The sequence below is a fragment of the Meles meles genome, chromosome 2 (genome assembly GCF_922984935.1).
Source record: "Meles meles chromosome 2, mMelMel3.1 paternal haplotype, whole genome shotgun sequence".
Taxonomy (NCBI): domain Eukaryota; kingdom Metazoa; phylum Chordata; class Mammalia; order Carnivora; family Mustelidae; genus Meles; species Meles meles.
In genome coordinates, this window is record NC_060067.1 from 23,175,260 (window position 1) to 23,199,346 (window position 24,087).

General features: G+C 44.7%; 1 protein-coding gene across 1 annotated transcript; it reads left to right on the forward strand.

The window, feature by feature from the left end:
• The first annotated feature begins 233 nt into the window (after positions 1–233).
• On the forward strand, positions 234–13,981 carry NOA1 (nitric oxide associated 1). Its single transcript, XM_045988536.1, has 7 exons — positions 234–1,782; positions 3,367–3,531; positions 4,198–4,403; positions 7,998–8,129; positions 9,221–9,337; positions 12,417–12,537; positions 13,443–13,981. Exons 1-7 carry the CDS (start codon positions 636–638, stop codon positions 13,640–13,642), a joined length of 2,088 nt encoding a protein of 695 aa, XP_045844492.1. The 5' UTR covers positions 234–635; the 3' UTR covers positions 13,643–13,981.
• The last annotated feature ends 10,106 nt before the right edge of the window (positions 13,982–24,087 follow it).

The window sequence follows — 24,087 nt, forward strand, 5'->3', positions numbered from 1 at the left end:
CCACCCACAGAGCGGCCAACGTAAGATCTGCGCCTGCGCAAGTGGGAGGGTACGGTTTGAGGAGGGTTAGAGTTGCGCACGCGCAAATCGTAGACCGCCTCCTCCAGTGGCTAATTAGGAGGACGGTTGCTACCGTGAAGGTAGGATCCCGCCAATTAAATTTTGTGTTTTTCAATTCTGTTGCACAAATAATGACACCTGAATAAAATAAAGATTTATTACTAAGGGGTTTTAATTGAGGCCGTGAGTATGCGGCATTTGATTTTTTTTTTGCGCTTCCACAGACCAAAAACATGAAGCTTTCAAAAAATGTGATTCACTAAAAGCACGTTGTGCCAGCGGTGGCGCGTTGAAGAAGCCTGAAAGGACACAAACCCTCACTACCCTCTTCACCCCAGCCAGCCCAGCCTATTCGCGGACGCTTTTGGCGTAGCTTTGAACCGGTTCTCCGGCCTCAGATCCTTCATCGCGAGAACTCACAGGATGAGACGCCAAAGGAGACGTCGAAGTGCGCTTTCCGACAAATGACAGCCCACCAGTAGTACCGGGCTTAAGTTAGGTTTTAAAGCGCATCTCGGACCCCATTGCGCCTGCGCGCACGTGGCTCCGCCCCTTTACCCGGTGTCGCGTTCCCCATGCTGCCTACACGCCTCACCCGCCTAGTGCTGTGGCCCTTCCTGCGGGGATCAGCTCCCACCGCAGCGCACCATGTCCCTCGGGAGCCCCTTCTCCAGAGATGTGCGGCCGCCTCCTCCTCCCAGCACTCATCGGGCCTGGGACATAGGCTTTCCAGGGGCTCAACGGCGACTGGGGGTTACGAAGGGAGGACTGACACCGAGGAGCATTTTCTGTTCCCCGAGTACGTCCCAGAGCCCGAGCCCGCGCCGAACTTCGAAGAGCAGCTGCGAGAGCTGCAGCAGCGGCAGGAGGAGGAGGAGCGACAGAAGCAGCAGCGGCGGGACGAGCGGCAGCAGCAAAAGGTACGGGCTGGCAGTCGGGTACACCCGGTCGTGGGACACCCGGACCCGACGGTGCGGCCCAGCGGCCTGAACTGCTCGGGCTGCGGAGCGGAGCTGCACTGCCAGGACCCCGGCGTGCCCGGCTACCTGCCCAGCGAGAAGTTCCTCAGCGCGGCGGCGCAGACCGACGGCGGGCTGGCGCGAACTGTGTGTCAGCGCTGCTGGCTGCTGGTGCACCACCGGCGCGCCCTGCGCGTGCAGATGAGCCGCGAGCAGTATCTGGAGCTGGTGAGCGCCGCGCTGCGACGCCCGGGGCCCGCCCTGGTGCTCTACATGGTGGACCTGCTCGATCTGCCCGACGTCCTGCTGCCCGACCTGCCCGCGCTGGTGGGCCCCAGGCAGCTAATCGTGCTGGGGAACAAGGTGGATCTGCTGCCCCAGGACGCGCCGGGCTACCTGCAGCGGCTGCGGGAGCGACTGTGGGACGACTGTACCCGCGCGGGGCTTCTGCGGTCCCGTGGCCACCGAGGGCCACAGCACGCCGGCGAAGGCGGGCAGCCAGACTGGACAGAGAATTCGAATACTTCCGCCAGGCCCCGCACGGTGCTCAGGGATGTGCGGCTCATTAGCGCCAAGACTGGCTATGGCGTGGAAGAATTGATCACAGCGCTTCAGCGCTCCTGGCGTTACCGCGGCGACGTGTACTTGGTTGGTGCCACCAACGCTGGCAAGTCCACTCTGTTCAACACGCTCCTAGAATCCGATTACTGCATCGCCAAAGGCGCTGAAGCTATCGACAGAGCCACCATCTCCCCTTGGCCTGGTGAGTCTTAGGAGGTCCGCCCCCTTTTCTGAGATGCTGAAAGTCTGGTTGCAGCCCAGGTACCTAGTATATCCTTTCTTAATGGCCACCAGGGGCTGTCTGGAGCCTTCCATTTAAAAACTCCCTGGGGCGCCTGGGTAGTTCAGTCCTTAAGCCTCTGCCTTCCTCTCAAGGCAGGATCCCAGGGTCGTGGGATGGAGTCCCGCATCGGGCTCCCTGCTCAGCCGGTAAACCTGCTTCTCCCTCTCCAGCTTCCCCTGCTTGTGTTCCCTCTCGCTTTCTCTCTCTCTCTCTCTCTCTCTCTCTGTCAAATAAATAAATGAAATCTTAAAAAAAAAATTCTCTCTCTACTTTTGCCACACCTCTCTTTTGTGTCAGTCTACTGCTTGGAAATTTAGTATATGTTAGTCATTTTCTCAAGGGAGTATTTATGGAGCACTTCTAGGCTCCAGTCACTGTTCTTTAGGCACTGTAGATGAACCAGGGAAGAGCAAGAATTCCTGCTCTCTTTGGAGGTTTTTCTTGTAGCTTTACTTCTTTGTTTCTCTGGAAATTCCGTCTTTTTACTTTTTTTCTTTTTTTCCTTCTTTTACTTCCTAAACTTACACCCGCTCAGTCTTACTCTTCATATCTTAAGTTAATTCATGAGATCAGTATGCTATACACACTTAACACTTGAATAATTCACTAATGCTATATGATTTGTGGCTTTGAGAAAAAAAATGTCAACTTTGTGGGGGGTTTTTTTATTTATTTTATTTTATTTATTTATTTATTTATTTATTTGGAAGAGAGACAGTGAGACAGCGCATGAGAGGGGAGAAGGTCAGAGGGAGAAGCAGATTCCCCGTGGAGCTGGGAGCCTGATGTGGGTCTCTGTCCCGGGACTCCTGGATCATGACCTGAGCCGAAGGCAGTTGCCCAACCAAGTGAGCTACCCAAGCGCCCGGGTTTGTTTGTCTTTTTTAAAGATTTTATTTATTTATTTGTGAAAGAGCACAAACAGGGGAGCTGCAGGTAGAGGGAGAAGCAGGCTCCCTGCTGAACAAGGAACCCGATGTGGGGCTCCATCCCAGGACGCTGGGATCATGACCAGAGCTGAAGGCAGACGCTTAACTGACTGAGCTACCTAGGCTTCCCTTAACTTTGTGGTTTTAAAAAACTTCTATAATTGCAAAATGCGTCCCTCTGTGACCCTATTGGTATTTAACAGTTGGCAAAACTGCCTCATTTGTTCCTTTGAAACCAGTGTTTAACTTTAATAAGCTGTTCTCCTCTGTCCAGGATTTGGCTAAATTGCACACAGAAGTGCTTTTATCCTGGATAGTAATGCAGTGAAAATGGAAAGAAAACAGGTCTGCAGATTGGGGATTCAAACCCAGGTTGAACCCTTGGGCCTGTCTCTGAGCCTATTTCCTCATCTGTAAGATAAGAATGATCTTGTAGACGGCTGTCATGAAGGTTAAGTGAAGTTAATTGCAGTACATAGGTCAGTGTAGCTCCTCAAAAATGTTAGTTTTCCTCCCCTTATTCCCTCTTCTTGGACAGTGTTTATAAGAACATATTTATTCTTTGGCATTTCAGGTACCACATTAAACCTTCTGAAGTTTCCTATCTGCAACCCAACACCTTACAGGATGTTTGAAAGACAAAAAAGACTTGAAAAAACTGCAGCTGAGGCTGAAGAAGATCTTAGTGAGCAAGAACAACATCAACTTAATCACCTAAAAAAGCACGGTTATGTAGTAGGTAAGCATCTTCTATAGGAGAACTCTTGTTGGGGCTATGCTCAAATATTTTGTTGAACAACCTGAAATACAGCTGCCGAGGGCTAGCCAGTTTTTGTGAGGAGAGACTACTCTCCTTGTTCTGGAACAAAGAGGCCCTTGAGAGGCAAGGCTGCTGTTTGGAAACCCAGAGTCCTTTGTGCTAAGAAAACTGAAACAGTAGGTACTTGGAGAAATCCAGGAGGGGAGACCTGCAACAGCTGCCCACCCAGCCATAGTCAGCAGTGGAAGCATTTTCGCTGGGAAACAGCACCCTCTCCTTGCAGACCAGCACAGGTTGTGGAGTCCATGTTGCAGCTTTAAATTAGATTATTGTCCCTCTTCCCTTGGTATCTTTTTCCAACCTTCTTTCACTGAAAACAGTTGGATTACCAGCACTTCCCCCCACCAACACCCCCCGGCCCCTGCCCAGTGTACACAGCTAGCGACATATTTGACCATTGCAAGAGTCTGACCTCCACTGCCTTTGAAAACGAAGAGCAAAGGTATCATTGTAGTCTTGCTTCCCTCCACCATAGTTAGTCTTACTTAGACTTATTTTTGATGCAAGTGAGGAGAATAAGAATTACCTGTCTGGAATCAAAAGCTTCAAAGGAGTGACTAATAGCTTAAATATAACTCGTTCTAGGAAGAGTTAGAAGAACATTCTTGTATTCAGAAGAACGGAAAGACGAAGCTGCCTTTGAGTTTGATGCTGATGCACTTGCCTTTGACATGGAAAATGAACCTGTTGTGGTTCCAGATAAATCCACCAAACGAGTAGAATTGACCCCGCAAGATGTGAAAGATGCCCACTGGTTTCATGACACCCCTGGAATTATAAAAGAAAATTGTGTATGTATTTGATGTCTTTTGGAACTATGAACTTTCAGTTGCACGAGTGCCATCTTCATTGGCAGAACCCAGGAAAGGCATATCCTTTCACTTTAGACTCAGTTCTGGTTTCACTCACAGAAGCAGTTTAGGGTGATCTATGTGCCGTCAAGATCTGTGTCCATTTGGTAGGCTCCACTGTTCACAGCCTCTTTGTGTTATTGTGGTTGTTACTTCGTTAGGGAGATATTTATAAGATGCTAGATGTTGAGGTTGGAAGAAACATAACTATCGATGCAGTTCAGCCCACCTGTTCAGTGCTTGAATTCCCTCTAAACATATCCATCCAGCTTAAACTGAAATAAGGAAGGACTCAACCATCCCCTGAAGCAGTGTTCCCTTGTCTCCCATGGTAGCCCATTTGGCCTTTGACCTGCTCTTTGTGTGGAGCTGAACAGTCTCCCTGTAACTTGTACCCATCGTTCCTCCAAATGGTCCCATATGAAATGAACATAAGGCCTGTTTCCTCTGCTAGACTTTGAACTGCTTTAAAGTGCAATGTCCTCTCTCTTCCTCACTCTATTCTCTTAGTTCGTCCAACAAATATTGAACATTTACTGTGCTGACATAATCCAGATGATTTCTCTGTTGCTTGCAACTGTTCTGAGAGGCTTTTCATTAACTCAGGCCTCTTTTCAGACTATCTTCTAATTTGTTTCTGTCTTTAAAATATGACACTAAAGGGCTCCTGGGTGGCTCAGTAGGTTAAGCATCTGCCTTCGGCTCTGGTCATGATCCAGGACCCTGGGACGGAGCCCCGAATCAGGCTCCCTGCTCAGTGGGAAGTCTGCTTCTTTCTCTCCCTTTGTACCTCCCCCCTGCTTGTGCACATGCTCTCTCTCTCTCACTGTCCCCTTCTCTTTCTCCCCCTCTCTCCCTTTCAAATACATAAAATCTTTTAAGAAATATATGACACGAGGGCTCCGGGGTGGCTCAGTCGCTAAGCAGCTGCCTTAAGCTCGGGTCATCATCCCAGGGTTCTAGGATCGAGCCCCACATCTGGCTCCCCGCTCAGAGAGAAACCTGCTTCTCCCTCACCCCCTCCCGCTGCTTTTTCCTTTCTCGCTGTGTCTCTGTCAAATAAATAAATAAAATCTTTTTAAAAATATATACATATGACACTAAGAACTAAATTTCCCATATAAAGTACCCTCAAATGAGCACAACTTAGAATAAGATTAACTCCACCTGTCTTGCCCTTAACACGTCATTTTACTCCAGTTACGATCTCCTGGGCAACTTTCTTTTATCTCATTAAATTAAGCCCATATCCTACACACTCATTAAATATCACAACTTTTTATTCATTTGCAGTTTTGATTATCATCCATGTCACGGATTGACTGAAGAATGCCTCCAGGATACAGCCTTACGACAGATCCATTAATCAGTTTCCTTTGAATCTGGTTACTGACACAAGTTCCTATTTTACCTAATTATGTCTGTATATGCCTATGAAACCACAGTGGTGTCTTAGCTTCTTTTCATTCTCTGCCCTGTCTGGATTACTAAGTTTCATTCTCAGAATTATTCTCTATTTAGTGTCCCATGTCATAGAATCATGTAGATCTTTTAACTTTTTTGCACTCCTAGAATAATTGCTTGTGTCCTGTCTCTTCCTTAGAAGTTTATAGCTTCAGGGTGCTTAGGTGGCTCAGTGGGTTGGGCCTCTGCCTTCGGCTTAGGTCATGATCTCGGGGTCCTGAGACTGAGCCCTGCATTGGGCTCTCTGCTCAGCGGGGATCCTGCTTCTCCCTCTCTCTCTGCCTGCCTCTCTCCCTGCTTGTGAGCTCTCTGTCAAATAAATAAAATCTTAAAAAAAAAAAAAAAGAATCAAGTTCACAAAAGTTTTTTATCCACTTTTTTACCTTTTCTAATATTTCTCTTTTTAAAAAATGTTTTGTGGGTTTTTTAAGTTTTTTTTTTTTTTTTTTTTTTTTTTTTTTTAATTGGAGAGAGGGAAAGAGAGCATACATAGGGGGAGCTGCAGAGGGAGAGGGGGAAGCAGACTCCCCACTGAGCAGGGAGTCCGATGTAGGACTCCATCCCAGGACCCCAGGATCATGACCTGAGCCAAAGGCAGATGCTCAACTAACTGAGTGACCCAGGTGCCCTGAAAAAATACTTAAAAAAAAATACTTTAAGTAAAAATACTTTAAGTAACCTCTATACCCAGTGTGCAGCTCAAACTCAGAACCATGAGATCAAGAGTCACATGCTCTACCAACCGAGCCCCCGATGCCCCCCTAATATTTTTCTTTTTTAATCAGATTTTTATTCCTTAAATCCTACCAGAATCTTATGCTTGCTGGCTTTCCTTTTCTGTTTTCTCTAGTCTTTAGGAACTCTTCATCCTTAGAAGCCAGAGGATTCATGGGGCGCCTGGGTGGCTCAGTGGGTTGGGCCTCTGCCTTCGGCTCAGGTCGTGGTCTCAGGGTCCTGGGATCGAGCCCCGCATCGGGCTCTCTGCTCGGCGGGGAGCCTGCTTCTCCCTCTCTCTCTCTGCCTGCCTCTCTGCCTACTTGTGATCTCTGTCAAATGAATAAATAAAATCTTAAAAAAAAAAGAGAGAAGCCAGAGGATTCATAACTTTCTCATTTTTTGCTGAGCATTTGAGGGAAATAAGAAAACTGAAGACCAGACTTAAGAAAAGGCTTCTTCAAAGCTCTCTAACTGCTCCTAGAATGAGGGGCCCATTTTGCATTTAATGCATGCATGCTTGCCACTGGGACAGAAGGTGGCATATTGCCTTACCTTTAACTGAGAGCTACTGGTCCCTAGAAGCCTTGATGGAGTGAACAGATGTGCTGTTTTGGGATTGACATATCAATGTTTTCAATTCACACCAATTTTGACATTTGAGGGATGCTACCGACATATAAAGTCTCACACTCGCATATAAGTTCTTTTGTTCAGTATTAAGTTGTGAAGCAAGAGTAGAGCCATCCTTGGGGTGCCTGTGTGGCTCCGAGTATTAAGCCTCTGCACTCAGCTTGGGTCATAGTCTCAGGGTCCTGGGATCGAGCCCCGCATCAGGCTCTCTGCTTGGCGGGGAGCCTGCTTCCCCCCCCCCCCGCCCCGCCTGCCTCTCTGCCTACTTGTGATGTCTCTCTCTATCAATTAAATAAATAAAATCTTAAAAAAAGAGTAGAGCCATCCATAAATTGATTTAGACAAAAAGAATGTAGCAATTATATGTGCAGGAAATTCTGACATACTTTGGTTTATTGTGAAGTCTGGAAAAAAAAATTTTATCACGTTTTACCTGAGAGGTAATCACATTATATCATATCTCCAATAAAAGTAAGTCTTAAGGGGCGCCTGGGTGGCTCAGTAGGCTAAATAAAGCCTTTGCCTTCAGCTTAGGTCATGATCCCAGAGTCCTGGGCTCAAGCCCCACATCAGGTTCTCTGCTCAACAGGGAGCCTGCTTCCTCCTCTCTCTCTCTGCCTGCCTCTCTGCCTACTTATGATCTCTGTCTGTCAAATGAATAAATGAAATCTTAAAAAAAAAAAAAAAGGTAATTCTCTAAAAAATCTGCCCTCTGCTTTACAGATTTTAAACCTTCTAACAGAAAAAGAAGTAAATACTGTTTTGCCGACACGTTCCATTGTTCCAAGAACTTTTGTGCTTAAACCAGGAATGGTTCTGTTTTTGGGTGCCATAGGCCGCATAGATTTTCTGCAGGTAAGAAAAGTCTGTACTGTTAAAAAATGACCTACGTTTACTTTAAGGATGCAGATGTATGAACAGGATTGGCAAATTGTTGATAACTGGCTCATGACTAAAAAAAATGTTGATACTGTTTTGTTTGCTTGTTTGAAAATACCCATAATAAAAATCTGGGAAAAAGAAATGGGGAGGAAAAACAAGTAGTAGGTCTCTAAAGCTAGATCTTCATTAGGATATTGAATGCTCCATACAGCTTGGCATGAGGAAAAGATACTGTCCCTATCCTGTGGTACTGTTTCACATGGAAATCACAGGTTAAAAAAAAAAAAAAAATACGTACAGGGTTAGTGTGCGTTAAATAAATCCCACACTTTTTTAAGTTTTTATTTTGAAGTAATCTGCACCCAGTGTGGGGCTTGAACTCACAACTCTGGATCAAGTCACGTGTTCCACTGCCTGAGCCACACTTCTTTATATCCCAAGATACGTATGCAATTATGTATGCGCTTTTTTGTTTGATATTCTTTTATATAGCATCATTCCAGGATCTTAGAGTATTTATAGAATTGCTCCCTGTTTTCCCAAAGTGAGAAAAGGAATGAAGCATGGATGTATCCAGCAGCAGTATATGTAACTCGTAGGCCATTGCTATAGCATATTTCTTGGGTTTTTATTTGTATTTGTTGGCATATTTGTTGGCAGTTTAGCCTTGCACACTTAAAACCCTTATAATCTTCATTAAGGCCCACAGAATGTTAAGCCTAACTTTACACTGGCACAATTAAAGCATTTCCTTTTAACTTACATTTCCATGTATATACTTTTTTCTTTCTTTTTTTTTTTTTAAAGTAGGCTTCACGCCCTGCGTGGAGTCCAACATGGGACTTGAACTCACAACCCTAAGATCAAGAATCAGCCGCTTTAACTGAGCCACCCAGGCACCCCTCCTTATGTATTTCCTTTACTTACATTTGTTTACATCTCCATTTAACGTAAAAAGGGAGCTTGATTTTGGGGGGGAGGGCGGTAATTAATTGTAATTTGTAATGTGTTGGTTTTGCAAGTTTTTCATTCTGTAAAATAACTTATTTTCTTCCTTTCTTAAGGGAAATCAGTCAGCTTGGTTTACAGTTGTGGCTTCCAACCTCCTCCCTGTGCATATTACTTCCTTGGACAGGGCAGATACGGTGTATCAGAAGCATGCCGGTCATACATTACTCAAGGTGAGGCAACACTTTGAAGATTACACAGTTAGGTTAACCTGCACTGTGAAGTCCCACAGCCCTGCTAAGAAAGCCTTTGTTGGACATAACCATTTTTGTTACATGATCAGCTAGCTCTCTCCTCACCTGTTCTGCTTGAGGATTTTGGCTACAAAGTCAGGTGGGCCCTATAAGAAAAGGGATGTTGTTTGGACTGATCCTAGAATAGCTACTGGCTTTTGTTATCTCCAAACTACACTGGCCAGTACCATAACCGTGAGTGGCTATTTCAGTTTAAATAAAATTTTAAAAACAAATAAAAAATTAATTAATTTAAAATAAATAAATAAAATTTAAAATTTAGTTCTTCAGTTGCACTAGCTACTTTCCAGCCGCCCAGCTATCACATCATTGCAGAAAGTTGTATTGGTTTAATGCTGAGCAAAGAGAAGCTATGCATTTCTCACAACTGGGGGCATTGCTGGCATCCAGTGGACAGAAGCCAGGGTAATGGTGAACATCCCTGCAGTGCACCAGACAGACCCTCACAACAAAGAATTATCTGGTCCAAAATGTCCATAGGCCATGGTTGAGAAGTCCTGGGCCAAGTGGAAAAGCTCTCCTCCCAGGTTCTTAATCCCAGACACTTACAGATTATCCAAGCTTTTTACTCCTGCTCTGCTAGTTCCTTTCTTTGTATGTTACAGTTTCTCTGTCTTTAAAAAAACAAAACAAAACTCAGTGTCTTGCTTATCCCTTCTTTTACAGCCAGTATCATGCGTGCACCTCATGGCCCATCCTCTGCAGTCCCATCTGGCCCTTACTGTATCACTGAAATTGTTCTTACGAAGTTCACCAAATACTGTGTGAAAACTGTTTTCAACTTAGTAAGGCATTGCATACACGCAGTTCATGTGCAGTGTCTGTTGTACCATGTTGAAGATCACCGGAGCCAGACTGGGTTCAAATGCTCTGTTCCACCACCTCACAAAGCTAGGTGACTCTGTGTCCTACCTACGCCACAAAGTTGTGGCGAGGACTGAGTTGCAGGGCACTGCTGTAAGCGCTCTGTTAGTGTCTGTGATGAGGACAGAGCACATCTACAGAAATACCAGTTGCGTCCAGTGGAGGTGATTTAGTATTAATTAATGCTTATGCAGCTGAATATAAGTCAAAACCCAAAATACACACCTGCCCTTCAAAGAGGCTAAAGATAAACCTCACGAGAGAAGTAAATGCTTCTTTCTCTCTGTATTTCCTAAGAAAGCCGGACTGAAATGAAAACTGCATTGTTTTCTCCCCCAAAGTGAATATTCCAGAGACTTGTCGGATTTGCAGGGTGGGTGAGCTCAGAAGGGCCATCAGCAGTACAGGACCTATTGGTTTTTCTAGACTTAAAAGCGTTTTGTTGTCCTGTTAAATTTGCTCACTTTTTAGGCAAAATAGTAATACACGAGTTGAAATACAGCTGGAGACTTACAGGAAAGAAACTACCTTTGTTTGTGTAATATGGCTCTCATAACAATGAGCTCTGTGGTTCTATACCCCATGCATCTGTGCAGTTTTCAGAGTGGACATCAGATACTTGCCAAAGCAGCAATCCCAGCCTTCTCCCCCCCTGTAACGGAAATCTGTTTTGGGGGCTGCTCTGAGACTCATTCCTGCCTCCTGGTTTTCTTACCTCCCAAACCAAAATCAGCCCTGCCTCCTAATTGTCACTGAATCCAGCCTCCCAATCCAAGCTGTAATCTGACTTCATGAGACTGTTTTTGAGATCCGGAAGTATTTTCTTAGCTTCCAGCTTTTATTGCCCTCCCACCTCCAACCCAAATACATCTCCACAGCCACTAAAGCAGTGGTTTCAACCAAGGCTGACTTCTGCCCGCAGGCGACCTCTGACAATGACTGGAGACATGTCTGTTTTTCACAACTTGGTGGATGTTGAGTAGATGCCACGGATGCTGCTAAAAATTGTACAATGCGGGGCGCCTGGGTGGCTCAGTGGGTTAAAGCCTCTGCCTTCAGCTCAGGTCATGATCCCAGGGTCCTGGGATCGAGCCCCACGTCGGGCTCTCTGCTTGGCAAGGAGCCTGCTTCCTCCTCTCTCTCTCTCTGCCTGCCTCTCTGTCTACTTGTGATCTCTGCCTGTCAAATAAATAAAGTCTTTAAAAAAAAAATTGTACAATGCACAGGACAGCCTCCCCACTGCCCAACCAAGCAGTACTCAGCCTAAGATGTTGATAGTGCCAACGTTAAGACACCGTGCACTACACAGATACTTCAAAAATGCAAAGCAGGCCACGATATTTTTTTATTCCTATCTCTATTTTTCACGCTTATAATGCCTTGGTAGTTCCACATCACTGAGAAATCTAAACGGACAGCCTCACACTCATCCACAGACAACATCCCCTGCACAGTTCAGCTACAGTTTCCTGAACTCACCATCCTTTTTCCTGTTCCTGTGTCTATACGTGATGCGAACCCAGAATACCATTCCAGTAACTCCAACCTGTGTCTCGAAATACTGCCCAGATACTGCTCGTTCATTAATGTTTTCCTCAACGAAAGCGTGTTCATTACTTTTTCCACCACAACCATACTGCTTAATAGACACTTCCCATCACATTCCTTACCTCGTAATTTGTTTGCATGTTATCTCCACCTTCTAACTCCCTTTTGTAACATCTTGTGTCCCCAGTGTTAAACAGAGATCTGTTAGTAAATAATCATCCAGTTACTTCCCACACATGGACACATCTGTAAGCAGAAGCTGAACCTGACCCGTTACACCATGCCCTTCACTTGTCATGAGGTGGGGATTAATCTTTGAGGCTGGCCAGGCCTATGAGAACTAAGGTATTTTGAAGGATGCTACCTTAATTGCCGAACACTAGTCTGTAAAGCTTTCTGGAGGTCTGTCTAAATAGCGCAAACTAAGAAAACAAGATGCCGCTGTCAGGTCAGCACTAGACACACACCTGTGGCTCTTGGCACTGGGATCTACAGGCTTCATCTCCTCACAGAGCGCCCATGCTTTCCATTTGAACAGGAAGTGATTTGGGGTTTTCAGTAGCTGAGAATATTTATTTCGATGCAGGTTCCAATGGGTGGAGAAGAACGAATGGCAGGATTCCCTCCTCTTGTTGGTGAAGACATTACATTAAAAGAAGGACTTGGGGAATCTAAAGCGGTGGCGGACATCAAGTTTTCTTCTGCAGGTAATTTTACACCAGGCTCTTTTAAAAAGTGAACAAAGTCGGGGCACCTGGGTGGCTCAGTGGGTTAAAGCCTCTGCCTTCGGCTCAGGTCATGATCTTGGGGTCCTGGGATCGAGCCCCACGTCGGGCTCTCTGCTCGGCAGGGAGCCTGCTTCCCTTCCTCTCTCTCTCTGCCTGCCTCTGCCTACTTGTGATCTCTGTCTGCCAAATAAATAAAATCTTAAAAAGAAAAAAAAAAGTAAACAAAGTCCCCTTACTGACTTCTGGTGTATTTTTTTTTTTTAAGAGTTTATTTATTTGACAGAGAGATCACAAGCAGGCAGAGAGGCAGGCAGAGAGAGAGGAGGAAGCAGGCTCCCTGCAGAGCAGAGAGCCCGATGCGGGGCTCGATCCCAGGACCCTGAGATCACGACCCGAGCCAAAGGCAGCGGCTTAATCCACTGAGCCACCCAGGCGCCCCCTTCTGGTGTATTTTTATAGAAATGTGCATTTAACGGACACAGCCTGAGGATTTTAGGACATACATACTAGTTTATTCATTAAATGCAACCTACTATAAAAATAAATGTGTACCTTTTCACAAACGCATGCTTTCGTATGAAATAGAGCAAAAGAGGGGCACCTGGGTGGCTCTCAATCATTAAGCGTTTGCCTTCGGCTCAGGTCATGGGTCTCAGGATCCTGGGATCGAGCCCCGCATCAGGCTGCCTGCTCAGTGAAAAGTCTGCTTCTCCCCCTACTTGTGCTCACTCTCTCTCTCTGTCAAATAAATAAAATCTTTAAAAAAAAAAAAAAAAAAAACATGGAAAAGAGAGTAGTTGCCTTCAGTGCTCCATTTTGAGCTTGAGTGTTTTGAATAAGATGGTTGCTGACACCATTGTGTTTTCTGTCGCTTATCCGCATAGGCTGGGTGGCAGTAACAGCTCAGCTGAAGGACAGACTGCATCTCCGAGGCTACACACCTCAAGGAACGGTTCTGACAGTCCGGCCCCCTCTCTTGCCGCATATCGTTAACATCAAAGGAGAGCGCCTCAGGAGAAGCGTGGCCTATAAAACCAAGAAGCTTCCTTCCCTTGTGTACAATCTGCAGAAGAAAAAGAAATAGATAAATAGTTGATGTTGATCTTGTTCACACTGAATTTTAACTATACTAGACATAGCTACATACATTGAATTGTATTAAATATAACTGTAATAAAGATCTCTTTGCTCCCACCCTTTTTAATCCACCCAGGACTGTGCCTGTTTGTAATGTACTGGATTTGTAAAAATAAACTTATTTTTTTGTAAGGTATGTACGTGTATGTATTTGAGGCCCAAAAATACCTAAAAAGAAGTTTAGCTATGTTCAGTTTTCTCGCCCTGTTTGTTTATTAAGACCAGTTGTTGGGGCGCCTGGCTGGCTCAGTCGGAAAAGCATGCAACTCTTGACCTCGGGGTCATGAGTTTGAGCCCCACGTTGGGAATAGAGATTACAGAAAAATAAATAAACTTTAAAAAAAGAAAAAAAGACCAGATGTCATTTCTTGCAGCCTAGCTGAGAGAGCAACACAACAGCTAGCATATGAAAAAATGGCAAAAAATGAATTTGTCCAAAACATATTAGCTTAAGTAAGATGGAAGTGAATAGGTGCCTCTGTGCCACACAGTCATCCAAGTGTCCAACTTCTGGAACACTCCGTGGCTTCGTCTCCAGGCCTAAGGTGGTTGCTCACGTTGTCTGACCTTCCCAGAAAGTGAGTAAAGAACACACAGTTTGCCTATTTCGAAGAAGGGGGAAAGGTTGGAAATGGCACACATTTCATACCGTCCATTGGTCAAGTCATGGTCACATCTACCCACAAGAAAGCTGAGAGATGCTGGGGAAATGGGAGACCATTTGGAGGTTTTATTACCTAAGGGAGAATGAACACTGGGGAATCAAGTAGATATTCACCTTACATAATCCTACCTGAGAATCTTAAGACTCAGGTTATATCTTTTCGGCATCCAGTCTTTTCTGCAATTATCAGAGCACTTTTAACCCTTTTAACAACAGCTGCCTGTATATACTGTGTAACATTACATCAGTCAGAAGTCTACCTCTCATTCCAAGCTGAGTAAGTAGCGTTGTAGCTGTATACAGTGACCAACTGGCAAGTCAAGTCCCAGATCCCAATGCTGAGATAAACGCCAGTGGGATTTGCTGGCCTGAAACGCAGTCAGGTCCATGCACTTCCTGTAGACTAAGGTTGACCATAAAATTAATAGACATACCGATGTTCTCGGTCAACAGTATCCCCCAGCCCACATCTCACTAACACAGCTTAGAATAAATGGTTAGCATTTTAAGATGCAACTTGCAAAAACTAGAACTTGCTTTCATCACATTTCAAAGTAAATACTATTGGCATCTTGGGGAAGGGAGTTCTTTATGTGTGAAACTGCATTTCAATATGCCAGCATCCCTCATCCCCAGATAGTAAATGCCCGTAACAGATCCCCCTGCCCCACTAGTCATTGTGACAAACAAAAACGACCTCTCAGGCACCTGGGTGGTTCAGTGGATTAAAGGTCTACCTTTGGCTCAGGTCATGATCCCAGGGTCCTGGGATCCAGCCCCACATCAGGTTCCCTGCTCAGCAGAGAGCCTGCTTCTCCCTCTCCCTCTAACTGCAGCTCTGCTTACTTGTGCGCTCGCTCTCTCTCTCTCTCTCTGTCTCTCTGTCAAACAAATAAAATCTTTTAGAAAAATAAAATAAATAATAAATAAATAATAAAATATTTATTAATAAAATTAAATAAATTTAATAAAATAAAATTAAATTAAAAATTTAATAAAATAAAAATTAATAAAATTAATTAATCATTTAATTAATAATAAATAAATAAATAAAAATCTTTTTTTAAAAAAGTACCTCTCCCATTCCCAAGCTCACCCTCTAGAGGGCGGTAGCCTCCCAAATTGAGAAAATCAATTTCTAGTTGTTTTTATTTTGGAAAAAACGAAATACCACTAATTCTACAAGTTAAAAATCTGGCATTTGTATGGAAATATAGAACTTAAGAACTGATGCTGCTGGGACGCCTGGGTGGCTCAGTTGGTTAAGCCTCTGCCTTCGGCTCAGGTCATGATCCCAGGGTCCTGAATCGAGTCCAGCATTAGGCTTCTTGCTTGGCAGGGAGCCTGCTTCTCTGGCTGCCTCTGCCTGCCTTTCTGCCTGCTTGTGTGTACTCTCTCTCTCTCTGGCAAATAAATAAAATCTTAAAAAAAAAAAAAAAGAACTCACGCTGCTGTAATTATCCCAATAACTTCTGAATGTTTTATACAGCAAAACATTCCTCCTTACCGTCTCTGGACTTATAGCCTCTTGACTAACAAAGACCTGGTTTTTCAATGTTCTTTACTCAGACTCTCAGACCTCTTTGAGCTCTATAATTCAACGGTTTTGTTTTGTAAAGCTTGACAGAAGCAGACGTTCTAGGGTAACTTGCTAGAAGTTTCAAACAGTACAGTTTATTAGGCAAGTTTGGTTTCCCTTTTTGTATTAGTTAATGTCTTCTGGTCTTCATTTTCTCATCTATAAAAGGAGGGAAAGACATATTTTTTCAGTCCTTGTATAATTCTCAGCAAAAACAGGCAGGAAAGCCAGGAAAGAGTGGTTCCAATACCACAGACAAAAAAGATGCCCCATGCCCAGACAGTCGAGGATTTCTGCTAGGATCTGCGTTAATTGACTCCTTATTCTGCCAACCTAACGCAGCCCAGGATCACTGCTGGAAGATTTAATGGCTCCACAGTGAATTTAACTTTTTTTTGTTTTTTAAGATTTTATTTATTTATTTGACAGACAGAGATCACAAGGAGGCAGAGAGGCAGGCAGAGGATGGGGGGGAAGAAGGCTCCCCGCTGAGCAGAGAGACCAAGGCGGGACTCGATCCCAGGATCCTGAGATCATGACCTGAGCCGAAGGCAGCAGCCTAACCCACTGAGTCACCCAGGCGCCCAGTAAATTTAACTTTAAGAAAGTGCTTACTGTGCTGGTTTCCAAGCTTTAATCAGCATGATACTTCTTAATCCAGTAATCTAAGTACGAAGAGCTCCCTTGAATCAGTAAGCATTTCCTTGATGGCAGCATACAGGAATCATAGGAGAAATTAATGGCAGAGTGTCAAGAAAGCCCACTCACTTTTCCACAGAATAGAGATGGTTTCGAGTGGCTAGAAAACAATTAAGCAAGTTTATACTAGATCATTTACAAGTTCTGCAGCTTTGTGGCATTTAGCCTATCACCTCTTTCGCATTCAGGACCCCTAAAGGAAGTAAAATGCGTGCCATCGAAGGTTTTTGACTTCCGTGTAACAGTAAACTCAAAGTTGTTTTTATTTTAAGTTATACCCTATCTCCCCTTTTCCCCTCCTTGAAACAGCAGCATCTTTTCCAAGTTCCTGAAACAAAGTTTAACACATTTGGTGTTTTTAATCACCATAAATGGCCATCAGAACTTTACTGTGTCGTTCCCCAGAGTCTGAATTTGTTTATGTTACTCCCGATGCTCACTTCCCATGACAACCAAGGAGAAGTGGAGCGCCGATGCAATCCTGTGTGCTTGCGCTTCAGACACTTCTTACAAAATGGAGATCAAGGCCAGTTTCCTGCCGGTGACTAACTGGGAGCTCCGCTGTGCCAGCGCGTGGGGGGGGGGGGGGGGGGGCGGGCGGGCTACGGGCAGAACTGCTATTGCTTCACTGAGTAGGCACCCAGCGCTCAAGCCGGGGCGTGCTGTTTCGTAGACAGCCTCTGATCATTTATCCTGGCTTCCCTCCCACTTGGCTCTGTCTTGTGGAGCAATAGAATCATTTCCATTCTTTCTCAGACTGTTCCATTTTCTCTTGGCTGCTTTCCTCCTCCCCAGGGGGATTGTTTTCTCAACTGTCAAAGAGTAATGCTCAAACATTAAAAACAAGACCTCACACTCCTGTGAATCGAGTAGAGAGCACCTCTGCCGGCTCCTAATGTTCTCTGCGTCATGTTGTCTGCCCCATTAATGTCCTGTAGTGACACGGGAGCGGTTCAAGATTCATATTGTAACACCATGCAGGATCGATGCCTCCTTTTCCCCTTCATGTCAAGAGCATTGCTATTCTCTCATTTTGTACAAGAGGTTCTTGATCTGAATATTCCTAAGTCTGTCTAAAGCATCCTTAAAATATCCATGGCTTGGACCCCCAGGTTCCTGTTTTGCAAAAGCTTCCTTTTCTCTCCCAGATAATTCTCTATTTACCTTGTAGGTAACCAACCTACTGGAAGAATTTCTTTGGTCTTAATATCCTCTCAGGTAGATGCAACAGATATGACGCTTGGTTCGTAGATATTATCAGTACTTCTAGCCAGTAGCTGTGGTAAATCTGAAAAGCAGACCACAAAACAAACAAACAAACAAAAAAGTCGACATGCATCGACACATCATCAGGAGATCTGGGAAGTGAAAGACTGCCAAGATCCTTTCTATCTTTTCCCTGGAAAATCGCAGGTATTCAATGCATCATTCAGTGAATTAGGAGAATGAGGGGATTTTCTTGTTTGATTGCTTGGGTTTTGCCTTCCCTGGAAAATAGAAACAGAGCAGACTTAAATTTGCTTAGTAGAAGGGCACCTGGATAGCTCAGTTGGTTCAGCATCTGACACTTGATTTTGGCTCAGGTCATGATCTCAGGGTTGTGAGATTGAGCACCACATTGGGCTTGGCACTGGGTGGGTGTGGAGACTGCTTAAGGTGCTCACTCTCCCTCTGCCCCTATCCTAACAGGGCACACATGCATGCACGCATGTACACTCTTTTTTAAAAAGCTTAATTTTTGGGCGCCTGGGTGGCTCAGTGGGTTGGGCCGCTGCCTTCGGCTCGGGTCATGATCTCAGGGTCCTGGGATCGAGTCCCGCATCGGGCTCTCTGCTCGGCGGAGAGCCTGCTTCCCTTCCTCTCTCTCTGCCTGCCTCTCTTGTGATTTCTCTCTGCCAAATAAATAAAATCTTAAAAAAAAAAAACTTAATTTTTTGCTTAGTAACATTTGCGTTCTTCTAGGGTTTCTTCCTTTCCTGCATAAGGGCATCACCTCATGGTAGTTGTTCTTGAGACTATTCATGGTTGCTATGATCACATGCTAGCCCACACATCTTTTCATTCCTTTACATTATAAAATAGTGGCTATTTTTACATAGTACATACAATGTTCCAGGCATTAAGTGTTTTACATATAGTAGCTGAATCCCTACAGCAAACTCCATGCAGGAGGTACTATTATTACCTGCATTTACAGATGGGGAAACTAAGGCACAAGTAACTTGCCCAGGGTCACACAATGGAGCTCTGATTCAAACAAACCCAAGCCATCTAGGTTCAGCACCCCTGTGGGTTTGATTATACAGGGAAACTGACATTTTTCCCTTTCATTGTAGAGTTCTACAGATTTTGATATAGGTATGTTTGTGTAACAACCACCATAATCAGGTTACAGAAGGGTCCCACCTGATAGCACCCAGGTTTCTAACCACTACAAAATACTTCCTCTATAGATGGGAACACATCACCAGTCTAAAGGAGAGAACTTTTCAACCTCAGGGCAGAACATGTTATCTCAGAAAGGTCACTTTGAAGACCTCCAAAGGCAATGACACCATCTCCATGGAAACTCCATAACTGCCACGTAATTTTTTCTGGCTCCCTTTTGCACAATTGTACTGTTGAGAAGAGTATTTCTCAGGGCTGGGGCAGAGTGTGTGTGTGATGTGCTGCAGCAATGCTGAACAAACGTCAAGTGTCCCAGTGTGATTTCCTTGCTCTCTTACCATCTCAGAGAGCTTTAAATCAACTGCGCTTTCCTGGCTGGCTGGGAATCTTTTCACAGTGCTAGTGAGCTTTGCCAAGTACCACGGACAGATCACAGCATGCGTGGAGATCCTGACCCACAGTTCTGATTAAGAAAATAGTAAATTACACAGGAAATCTGGAATGCAAACATCCAAAGAATTATACCACTAAACTACCAAAGAAACGGACTTTTAGTCCTGACTCTATTAGTGACATAGAATTAGAACTGTATTAGAACAGAAGAACCCTATTCACCAAATGGCTTCAAATACTAAATTGATTTGGTCCTGAACTTAAATGGACTCGCGTTTTCTACTTGTATAGCACTCATTCTATTCCTCATTTTTACATCTCACTTTCACTAAAAGGGAATTCTGATTGCCCAACTAAAGACTTTCTATTATCTCCAGTTTCTCTCAGCATTTAACATCAGGCTTTAAAAAAAGTGTTGTTGTTGGTTTTTTTGTTTGTTTGTTTTTCCTGTCTTTGACTTTAAACTCCATGATAACTCAACGGGAAGAAAAAATAGAGAAAGGGGATGACTTTTCTCTAAAAGCCAGATAAAAGATGTATTTTGCTGAAACACTAGCTAAAGAAAACGTCCTTTTCACTGAACAAACAAAGCTATTGTGTAAAGCCAAGTCTAATTAGCTAAAGCTTATGCCTGATAGTTCCATTTACCCACTAACTCCCCCAGTAGGCATGGGTTAAGTCACTTCTAGGTAGTTGCTCATTTGTTAATTGGAAATGCTTTTTTCTTTTTTTGCTTTTTTTAAAAAACTTATTTATCTGAGAGAGTGAGAGAGAGAGTGATCAGGAGCGGGGGGGGGGGGAGGGCAAAGGGAGAAACAGACTCCCCACTGAGCAGGGAGCCCTATGGGGGATTCCATCCCAGGACCCTGGGATCATGACCAGAGCCAAAGGTATACGCTTAACCGACCGAGCCACCCAGGAGCCCCGGAAATGCTTTTTTATTAACTGCATTGAGAGCATTATTAGATTTGTATCCTTATCTATCGCTGGGTAACAAAGTAAGTGACAAACCAAAACTAAGCGACTTTACATGAGCATTTATTTGCTCCCATTCCTTAGTTCAGCAGTTTAATCTAGGCTCAGCTCAGTGATTCTCCTGCTCTGTAGGGACATGCACTTGCGCAGCTCACTCTCCATCAGGAGCTCCAGCTGGGATGCTCATCATAGCCAGGAAACCTGGGCCTTTTTCCAGTGGTCACTCTTTCTACTGGGTCTCACCCTCAAGCTTGTTTACGAGGTGACAATGTTCAGAAAGAGCATGAGACAAGAGACAAGTTCTCCAGGGGCCGAAGCTCAGAAGCCACATGTCACTCTCCTGCAGTCTATTGGTGAAAGCAAGTCACAATGGCAGCCCAGATGCAAGCTGATTGGAAGGGCTACAAAGAATCTGTGCACCAGATTTTATCCACAAGTATCTGGGATGTTGAGCACCTGGAGGAAAATGCAGTGTAACATTCAAATATCTACTCTAACAACCTTATGAAGAGAGTCCACTGTAAATCTACATAAGAAATTTGGGGCTAGTTTAAATTTACCTGCTATATGTACCTGTATGTTAGCTATCTATAGCAGCTATGTGACTGAGGAAAGGAGGGAAGAAACAGCTATGGAATACTGATGCCATCATAAACCTTTTAGGACTATTGAGTTTTTTAAAGATTTTATTTTATTTTTTTTAAAGGATTTTACTTTTCAGAGTACAAGCAGGGGGAGGGGTAGAGGGGAAGCAGGCTCCCAGATGAGCAAGAAGCCCATTGCAGGACTCCATCCCAGCACTCCTGGATCATGACCCGAGCAGAAGGCAGATGCTTAACTGACTGAGCCACCCAGGTTTCCTCCCCCTTTTTTTAAGATTTGAGAGAGAGAGTGAAAGAGCACAAGCAGGGGTAATGGCAGGGGAGAGGGAGAAGCAGGCTTCCCCACTAAGCAGGGAGCCCGACACAGGACTCGATCCCAGGACCCCAACATCACAACTCAAGCTGAAGGCAGATGCCCAATCTACTGAGCCACCCAGGTACTCCAGGAATATTGTTTTTAACTGTGCCTGTATTACTTTTGTAAACTTTTTTTTTTTTTAAATTTTTTTAAAGATTTTATTTATTTATTTGACAGAGAGAAATCACAACTAGGCAGAGAGGCAGGCAGAGAGAGAGAGAGAGAGAGAGGGAAGCAGGCTCCCTGCTGAGCAGAGAGCCCGACGCGGGACTCGATCCCAGGACCCTGAGATCATGACCTGAGCCGAAGGCAGCGGCTTAACCCACTGAGCCACCCAGGCGCCCCTAAACTTTTTTTTTTTTAAGATTTCATTTGTTTATTTGACAGACAGAGATCTCTAGTAGGCAGAGAGGCAGGTGGGGACGGGGTTGGGGGTGGGGGAAGCGGGCTCCCTGCTGAGCAGAGAGCCTGAAGTGGGGGTCCATCCCGGGACTCTGGGATCATGACCTGAGCCGAAGACTGAGGCTTTAACCCACTGAGCCACCCAGACACCCTACTTTTGTAAACTTTATTAAGTGAAAAAAAAAATCAATTCAGATTCAAATCTTGCCTACCTCCACCCCCACGGAGCACCTAGAGTCGCAGAAAACTATCTCAGTAAGTCAGCTATTCACAGTCTCTCTGGTGGGGAAGGTGATGAAGGACCTTTATATCTCAAAACAGTGTCTTATTGCTCTCCAAGAAGGAAAAAATGAGGCTTGAGGCAGAATCCAAGCTGAGGTTCTGAGGCCCCAGAAACTCTTCTTTCCCTGGCTCCCCACCCAGGGTGAGGGGTGGAGTGACATGAGGTTGGAACCCCTCTTTGACTTCCGGCCACCTACCAACACTTCGTGATCTCTGTCTCTCCCTGCTCTTTACAGTCCTGTGGGAGGACACTGGGTCCTGGCTTAGACTGGAGCTGGAGAGGGGTGGGGAGGGATGGGAAGAAGTAACCACAAAGGCAGTCCCACTTGCCCTAAAGCCAGCCTTTAATGTTTGACTAGAACTGTACACTGGGATAGCTAGAAATCTGACAAAGTATTAGTTCACGTTCTATCCCACTAGATGCCCTGCCCCCACCCAACACGGGGGCCTGTGAGGTAGTGTTTCTGCCAGGGACAAGACAAAGTCAGAAATCCTATTACCATTACTGCTGTCAGTATAAAGTAACTGCTGCCTGGGCAACAATAAATGAAACACGGAAGGACGGCACAAATAGCAGCTTACATTGTTTTAAGAAGTTGTTTAAAAAACACTTGGGTGTCCAGCAGGCACCAAGTGTATGGGGAGAAACCCATGTCAGGGACATCGGTTGCTCCCCTTCCTTCCCTCTGCGTAGGGTGGAGAGCCCACTACCGTAGGTCTCCACCGCTGCCAGTCAGTTCTGGGAGACCGGAAGACAGGCACGCACTGCCAAGTATCTGCAACTTGTGATCTTCTAATCTATGGATCGGACTGTGACAAATACCAAGGCCTGTAATACAGCAGGCTCCCAGGGCCCAAGAACCAAGGGCATTTTCAAATAAATCCAGCTCTCAACTTTAAACTACCACCTATTCTTGTGCTTTCAAACAGCTGCCCAACGGAGGCACCTGGGTGGCTCAGTGGGTTTCGGCTCAGGTCATGATCTCCGGGTCTTGGGACCAAACCCACACTGGGCTCCACGCTCAGCTTGGGAATCTGCTTGGCATTCTTTCCCCTTCCCTCTCCCTCTGCTCCTTCCCCAGCTCACGCTCATTCTCTAAAATAGATCTTTAAAATATACATATGGCTACCCACATGATATAGTGGCTTATCTAAAAATGCCAGCTTAAAAAAATATGCCAGTTTACGCCATCTTAGAACTAGGCTTAAGGATTAGGGCACAAAATGCTTTTATCCTAGTTTACTTTTGTTTCAAAGAGGTGGATTAATCTACTGATGGTAAGCTTCTCATATGGTGTTTGGTAGATACAAACTGATTATTAGTTACGATAGAAGGAACCTATTTAAAGAGTGCCCTTTTTATCATGTTAATAGGGCACTGTAAATTGAGAACATTCCGATTAGGTGGATATCCTTTTGATCACTCCTAATTCTCTTTCCTTTTATTTTTATATATTTTTTCCTTTTTATAACATCCATTTCCCCACATAGTCTTCACGTAATCAAAAAGACAATGTGACACAGACCTGCCACTTCCTACTGTGACATCAAGCAATGTACTTGTCTGTAGGATGCAATGTGGGAATAACAACCTACTTCTTAGTGATGCTGGGGGGTGGGGGTTCAGTGAATGGGATGTGTTTAGAACTGTGCTTGGTACTTTTAAAAGTACTTATACTCCTAGAGGCTAATACAGGACCTCCAAGCACTGCAGTTTCCCAATGACTAACGAGTTGTCTCACATGGGTTATGATTAAGTCCTACCTACTCTTACATGAAATCTGCTATTTTCTCTCTCTCCAATGCTTCCTTTAATGGAATTTCATACTTCTGCGCACAGGGAACAGAACATCTCATCAGAAAAATCGTTCTTTTATGCCAATAAGATTCCCATGGGGCTCCTCACATGGGTCAAATAGACGTGGCCCAGCTAGTTATATCTTATGCTCAAATTACATACAATTCCTTAATATGCCATTATATGGATAATATATTCACACCAGTAGTATCAGCTGAGTGTGAGGTGCTATTACCTACCTCCATCTATGCT

Excerpts from the sequence above, each read along its gene's own strand:
- NOA1 (XM_045988536.1), top strand. The coding sequence starts at position 636 with ATGCTGCCTACACGCCTCACCCGCCTAGTGCTGTGGCCCTTCCTGCGG. Across the intron at positions 4,404-7,997 it reads GAATTATAAAAGAAAATTGT|ATTTTAAACCTTCTAACAGA; the intron begins GTATGTATTTGA and ends TCTGCTTTACAG. Across the intron at positions 12,538-13,442 it reads CATCAAGTTTTCTTCTGCAG|GCTGGGTGGCAGTAACAGCT; the intron begins GTAATTTTACAC and ends TTATCCGCATAG.